Source organism: Echinops telfairi, unplaced genomic scaffold (assembly GCF_000313985.2).
Source record: "Echinops telfairi isolate 266 unplaced genomic scaffold, ASM31398v2 ScPeMD7_7468;HRSCAF=8506_0, whole genome shotgun sequence".
In the NCBI taxonomy this organism is placed as follows: domain Eukaryota; kingdom Metazoa; phylum Chordata; class Mammalia; order Afrosoricida; family Tenrecidae; genus Echinops; species Echinops telfairi.
The window spans coordinates 29376252-29384055 of NW_022111369.1; the positions used below are offsets into that span (position 1 = coordinate 29376252).

At 42.2% G+C, this 7804-nt stretch overlaps 1 protein-coding gene across 4 annotated transcripts in view; it reads left to right on the forward strand.

The window, feature by feature from the left end:
• Positions 1–7804, forward strand: part of FAM13A (family with sequence similarity 13 member A) — a 302687-nt gene that overhangs the window by 238014 nt on the left and 56869 nt on the right. For all 4 annotated transcript variants that reach the window (XM_045284117.1, XM_045284114.1, XM_045284115.1 and 1 more), the window contains one exon: positions 6597–6783. In XM_045284117.1, the coding sequence (XP_045140052.1) occupies positions 6597–6783 (187 nt within the window). The remainder of the gene's footprint in view (positions 1–6596; positions 6784–7804) is intronic.

Genomic DNA, 7804 nt, shown 5'->3' on the forward strand with positions numbered 1-7804 from the left:
AATAATAATAATAAAAAGAAAACTAGCTGCTGAGTGAGCTGTATAGAAAGTTTTTAGAGAACAGAATTTGTTTGCAGCCTATCTAGCAAGTACAAATTATTCCTTTCACACAGTTCTTATCCTCAGACTCATTTTTTTGCCAGATAGCGTGTGTCAGCACTTTACATTTTGAAACTACCTCGTGTGTGTCACGACAGTGCTTTCCACAAACTTTGGCCAGGTGACCAACAAGTTGAGGTTGGAGATGATAGTAAGCATGACAGAGCATGGACAGACGTGGTGGGGTGGGTGTAAAGCAGTGAGCAGGGGAGATGGAGGTGAGGTCAAACACTGATAAGGTCTAAACTGAGTAGGGCAATGTGAATCATAGGATAATCTCTCCTGTGGGATTTAAGTATCACTTAAATATAAAGAAGTTCCCAAGCCCAGGAAGGCTTCTGGCATAAATAATCCACTAGCCTCAAGCTCAAGTGATGTACACACCAGCAGCATGGTGAAGCAGGTCTCGAAGGAGCCTCAAGCTCTAGCAACATGATCCACAGGTTGACTTGGGCCACAGGTAGTGTAGCTCACAAGTTGAAGCAGAGAACGAGTGGAAGCAGCAGCATGCTGATCCAGTCACCAGGGAGTAAGAGAGCTTTGGGATGTTGACCGTCTTCAGTTATCTTGGTCGCCTTCTAATCAAGCTGCCACCTGATCACATTCCACCCACATGTTCCTATTGGCCTAGCTGGCACAATGAACCTAACTGTCACACTCCCCCTGTCAATCGCTTCAGAGATCCCTCTGAACGCCCTGTTAAATATGTCCCAAGGAGATTCACTAACTTGTCATAGACTGTAAGAATGTTGGAAATAATTAGTATAGCCTATACTAAATATTAGCTTTTCTTTGTATTTGCTTATACATCATTGATTCATTTATATAGGACTTTAGTGAGGCTTTGCGTTAAAAAAACTAGAAGGCAGATTAAAGTAGTGCTATATTCTACTAAAAGTATTAACAGAGTGGTTAAAAGGTCTTTTGAAAACTAGAAATCTATTTGTATGATCTATTGTTTTGCCTCAAATGACTTCGAAATCCAACCAAATGACAAATATTTTTGAAGCCAACGGTGAGTTTCTTTCAAGAAGAGAGTTAAGGGGCCAGCAGCGTCTCAGTACATCATCCTGGAAATACAGATCCTAGTCTAAAACTATGATATATTCGTTTGGGTGCAAATAATTTACTAGTCTAAACAAGCCTATGATTTTAGCTATTCAAATGGCGGCATTTAATTCCCTGAGGTCATTTAGCTACTTGGCTAGACTCAAACTCAAGCAATCTTTGAGTGTCTCGCTGTGTCTGCTAACCACTAATAGATTCTCTCTTGAGGAACCAAGTTGGATTGTGGTTAGACTGATCAGCATTCCTTAGAAGTGCAGCCAGCCTCTGTGGCACAGCAACATGAAGCCCTAAAAATGATAGTGTCAACCAAAGACCCACCCGCCAGGTAATCCGAATCAACAGGAAATGTTGCCACGGTTCCTCAGCCTTTCACATTTCTTCTCAAACATTAACAACTCTTACTGTCAGTGATAGAGAAATAAATAACAGTGAAATTACTTACTTTCTATCGTGTAAACTAAAACATTAGAAACATTGAGAGTTCAAGTGTTCTTTTGTTAAAGAAACAAAATAAGCTTACTCATTGCTTGAGCAGCGTTTGCCTTCCATTCGTTCTCTGACTTACGGTGGAGAGAGAACATTGTTGCTATGCCTGGGCAAACTGTGCTCCTTTCTGAACATGAATCCACCACCAACCTTTTGTCTTTGCGCTTCCAATAGAAGATACGTGTGTGAGCTTCTTCTTGTGAAGGTTTGGGTTCCCCGCCTCCCCCAGGACCCTTCCTCTGGGCCCTCTTTACCCGGTTCATCCCGTTTTCCTCACTGCAGTCAGTAAGTCCTTCCCAGAGTTCCTCGGAGCCACTGGAACAGCAGCTGTGTCAACTTTCCCACCGTCAGCTTTTTCTTCACTAACTCCACTTACATTCATTCCATTTGCATTTCACTTCCAGAGTGTCGGCGTGTTGCGCATTCTCTGCACTTTCCTGTTTGTTGATTACTTCCCTCTGGGTTTTTTTTGGTTTTTGTAAACTGTCCAGTGCTGACTTTATCCCCGGAAGACAACGAGTCGGCCTTAGCACACACCCTGCTGAGTACTCAACCGGCAGCCAGTGACCAGCAGAGGAGTGCCAGGAGCCGTCACCGGCCAGGATGCCACCCCATTTATGTACCGATCGCGTCCTGAAGCACTCACTGAAAAGTGTGCTCCTTATTTGTCCACAGTTAATGGAGAGTGATAACCGCGGCTTGAACTGTGGTGTTGGGGGATTGGTATTATGGAAGGAACCTTGGTAACTGAAATTTTTGCATATCAGAACTGCAAAGCAAGCGCTGCCTATCTGTGCAAGATAAGAGGAAGGTGCGGTTATGGCCCTAAGAGGAAGGTGCGGTTATGGCCCCGGGGAGGGAGGCAGTGCCAAGGCTTTCTGGGGAACTGCTGCCTGAGGTAGATTTTGAGTAATGAAATCACATGTCACCCGGCAGCGAGGAGGCTTGCTGCAGATCCGGAGGCTGCCACGTATCAAGGCATGGTTAAACTCATGGTGAACATGACATTTTTCTCGTACAAACCAGGAAGTTTTATTTTGGACTGGATATTAGGTGTGATCATGGAATTGTGGCTAAATAGGAAAATGTCTCGGTTCTGCAAGACTTTTTTTTTTTAGATGAAATGATATGAAGGTTGAGATTTGCTTCAAACTACTTAATTAAGCAAGGAGAGAAAGAGGAAATGCCGAAAATAGGAATGGAGAGGTTGATGGTTATTGCCGCAGAGGGTAGATACACAAGTGCTGCTCTCTATTTTGTTCGTGTAGAAATTTTTCATACTAAAGTGTTTTCTGAAAATCTGGGAGGACAAAGAAAACACAGGGAACTTTTGATCATTGTGGACTCCTATGGTTTACCTTTTAAGTGTCTCACCACTTTTATTTATATAGTTGAAATTTTTCATAATAATTTTTTCTTCAGTAGCAAGGTATTATTATTTTAAGTGAAAGTGGTTTCGGCCTTCTAAACTATAATAAACTGGGCAGTTATATTGACATGACAAAGAAAATGTGTTATATTAATATCATGTTGCATTCCTATTGCAATGTACAACAAGAAAAGCAAGCGTCTTAAGGAGAGAATAAATGGTTTAGTCTGACTGCAACATTCAAGGGTTGGGCAGGACTGAAGAGAAACCCTGAACAAACACATCTAGATCATTAGAATGAGAAGCCACAGAGATCTAAATTCATGTCGAATCTAAGTGATGTCACCTATGATTGAAAGCAGTCTGGAGGCCTGGGACCTGGGGACAAGTGTTCCGCAAGCACATGGGACTCTGAGCTGACTCCCCTGATGATCACTGTATTAGTCTAGGTACTTTAGAGAAACAAATCCACAGCAACTCCTGTATAAGAGAGTTTTATGTAAAGAAAGTGTGCATCACGAAAACATCCCAACCCAATGCTGCCCAAGCCAAGTCCAACATTAACCCATTAACCCAACACCAGTCCACAAAGTCCTCTGCCTCACAAAACAGAGGCAATGATGCCGACTGCAGGAGGAAAGCTGAGTCAGTGAACAAACAAGCATCTCAGCACTAGCAGGGGTCTCCACACGGCTGCTCCGCACCCAGGGCTGCATCGGGATAGGTCCATGTGGCTTCTCCTTGGGGATGTCTTGTAGGAAGTCAATCTTGCAAGCTGAAGCAGGGAACTGCCAAGGCAGCTGCACCCTGGTGCGACCATCACAAAGCAAGAGACCCTAGAACTAGAAAGGCGAGGCTCACCACCCATTTATCCTCCGCCTTTCAATTAGCCCCACATGTGATTATCGGCCAGGTTGGCACAATTACTAACTCACTCACCAAAGTGGAGACGTCCCCTCAGGGAGAGCAGCATTTCCACAAGAGACGATCGCATGATCGGATTGGATGTGCTTAGTTTGGTGAGCATTATTCTATGTTGATTCACTATTCCACAAGATTGTAAAATGCACTTCCTTCCCAAGTTCACACCTAAGTGTCGCTCCATTTAAAAGCATTTATACTTGGTATGGCATAGGCGATAGGGAAACTACGAAGTAGTCTCATCCAGCCATCTGCAGGACGCCCTGCGTCCAGGGAAGGGAAGAGAGAGAGTGAAGCATTTACAGAAGCATGTCGCTTGTTGTCTCTGTTAGCTTTTCTTCATGTCTTCGATTATTTGATATGTAGGAGATTTCTCTATAATATCTTATAAATCTTTTCTGTCATTTCACTAAATATATGTATATTTCACAATGCAAGTTGTGGAATACAAGACTCGCCTAAGTGTAGACTGTTCAAAATGACCGATGATCGTCTAACTTTGAATGTATTATGAGACTATTTAATTCATAATTTGTCTCCATTATAGCCTAAGGGGCTGCACATCTCGATTGAAGAATAAATATTGAACTTTTTCTTGGATATTTAATATGGTTGAGTTGATGGTAAAATATGCTCCTTTTTAAAAATTCAAGTTCATTTAATTCAAGATACTGCCTAGAACCCAGTCATGCCTCGAGGGAAAGTAAAACCTTATCAGTACCTTACCAAGTCAGGGTCATTTGAACAAGGCCCAGATGGATGAATTTATTCCAGTTACAGTAAAAAGAACACATCTTCTAGATACTATTTGTATGAGCGGTCAAGCTGAGGAAATGGTTAGAGATCAGAGTTGATTAGTAGTTACCAGGGGCAGCAGGGAAGGGACAGTTGGGCTTGTTGCACAGAGGATGCTGGGCTTCTTGTAAGGTGATGAAAAGACTTGGAAGTGGCTGACGGTGATGGTTGCGGACCGTGATGAACATGATCAATGCCTCTGACTGCTGAAATGCCACAAGTGTTGTTGTGTACTTCTATACCTCCCTCTGTTTCAGTGCCCTTGAAAAAACAAAGTTGTATACTAGGACATTCAGATGTATTTCTAAAGCTAAGTCAGGAAGGACCACAACATTATAAATTAACGTTCTGGTACTCCTTATACAGGAAAATCACAAATCTTTATCTCATTTAAAATGCATGCTACTCTGATTTTTTTGTTAACTTTTACTATTTCGATCAACATGATCTGATTCAGTGAGATTTAAATACAATGTATGTGTTTCTCCTATGTTGAAATGCTTTTATTATTTTGGGAATTTAATGAATCACATTCTAGGGAAAATATCCCTTTTTCACATATTTCTCCACACACAGTATCTTATCATATTTAAAATATTCCTGTGAATAATGAGGAATTTTTTTTGTACAAAGACTCACTATTCTCTCTGTTTGAGTACAAATTGCTTTTGGTATAGCTATAAAAGCTATATAGGTAGCAAATCATATATATACCATATCACTGATGGAAACATATCCATTAAAAACGCATTGCCATTGAGGCAATTATGACTCATAGTGACCCTGCAGGAGAAATTAGATTTACCTTAGTAAATTCTCCCCTGTAGGATTTTTGGCTGTTGTTGTTGTTGTTGTTTTCCCAAGACTGTAATTTTTTTTAAAAATCATTATATTGGGGGTTCATCCAACTCTTATCACAATCCACACATATATCCATTGTGTCAAGCACTTTTGTACATTTGTTTCCCTCAACATTCTCAAAACATTTGCTTTCTACTTGAGCCCTTGGTATCAGCTCCTCAATTTTTCCCCTCCCTCACTGCTTCCCCCTCCCCCATCCCTCATGAACCCTTGATAATTTATAAATTATTATTATTTTGTCATATCTTGCACCATCCGATGTTTCCCTTCACCCACTTCACTGTCCGATGTTTCCCTTCACCCACTTCACTGTCCGTCCCCTAGGGAGGAGGTTATATGTAGATCCTTGTCATCTGTTTCCCCTTTCCACCCCACCCTCCCTCAACTCTCCCTCTACCTCTCACACTGGTCCTGAAGGAGTCATCTGTCCTGGATTCCGTGTTTCCAGTTCCTATCTTTACCAGTGTACATCCTCCGGTCTAGCCAGATTTGTAAGGTAGAATTGGGATCATAGTAGCGGGGTGGGGGGGAGGAAGCATTTAAGAACTAGAGGAAAGTTGTATATTTCATCATTGCTACCCTGCACCCTGACTGGCTCTTCTCCTCCCCGCGGCCCTTCTGGAAGGGGATCTCCAATTTCCCACATATCACTCCGCACTCTCCCTCATTCACAATGCTATGGTTTTTTGGGGTTTTTTTGGTCTTTGATGCCTGATACCTGATCTGTTCAATGCCTTGTGATCACATAGGCTGGGGTACTCCTTCCATGAGGCAGACTGCCACATCTTTCTCCTGCGTGGAAATATAAGCCTTGCCAATTTGCCCCTCGGGATAATTTATCTTTTAAAGTGGCATAAAGTGGTCTCCCAAGGAGCATGGCACTCTATTCAGACTGGGATCAAAGATGCAAACTGGAGTCTCTGGGCGCTCTTCCAGCCTCTTACACAGTGTGTGGCAGTATCATTACATGTCTTTCTCCCCTGTTTGTCTATTCAAGGGGACTTGTCAACAAAGAAAATATTCCTTCTGGAGTCAGCAACCGTGACGACTGTATTTTGAACACTCAAGAAGTTGAAAAATTACATGAAAGTGGTTCTGGTTTTATTGGTGAAAGGAATAAGCCTAAACGTCAAAAATCCAGTACACAACTTTCAGAGCTCAATGAAAATCAGGATGGCCCTGGGGTAAGTGAATATTTGTATGGTTGGCAGCTCAGCCACTTGGATCCAATACACGGGACCCTTTTTTTTTTATTTGTTATTGAACAGCCAGGTTTTTTATTGAAAAAAAGTACGTTTTTTGATAAAATAAATTATACCTAATATAATTAGGTTTTTATGTGGACTAAAATGTTCTAATCCGCAGTCGACAGTTACAGTGGCTAGCAGTCTCAGACATTGCTGTATAACTTGAACAGAATATCAATCTTAGTTCAGATCCCTTCCATCGTTATTTTTTCCTCCAGGAATAATATCTTGACGAGGGTGACAATAGTTAACAAAAGTCCCTGGGCAGTGCAGAGAGTTAATGCGATCATTTTCCAAACCGAATGCTCTGAGGGTCAGATCCTCCCAGAGATGTGTAGGAAGAAAGGCCTGGTGATCAAATTCTGGGCATCAGTCATTGACGACCCCGAGGAGCACAGTTCTACTCTGACCCGCGTGAGGTCGGCATGCATTGGAGCTGATGCAGTGACGACTGGTTCTGCAGGTAACAAAAGTGGGAAAGTACACTCATTTCTTAGGATGCATTTCAGTGATAACACAATGTGCATACTCTTCTTTTTTTGAAATGATTTTACTGGGGCTTGTACAACTCTTATCACAATCCATACATACATACATCGTGTCAAACACATTTGTACATTTGTTGCCATCATCATTCTCAAAACATTTGCTCTCAACTTAGCCCCTGGCATCAGCTCCTCATTTTCCCCCTCCCTCTTTGCTCCCCCCTCCCTCACGAATCCTAGATAATTTATAAATTATTATTTTGTCATATCTTGCACTTTCCGACTTCTCCCTTCACCCATTTTTCTGTTGTCCATCCCCCAGGGAGGAGGTTATATGTAGAGCCTTCAGCTCCCCCTTTCTACCCCACCCTCCCTCCTCCTGGTATTGCCACTCTGACCACTGGTCCTGAAGGGATCATCCACCCTGGATTCCCTGTGTTTCCAGTTCCTACCTGTACTAGTGTACATCCTCT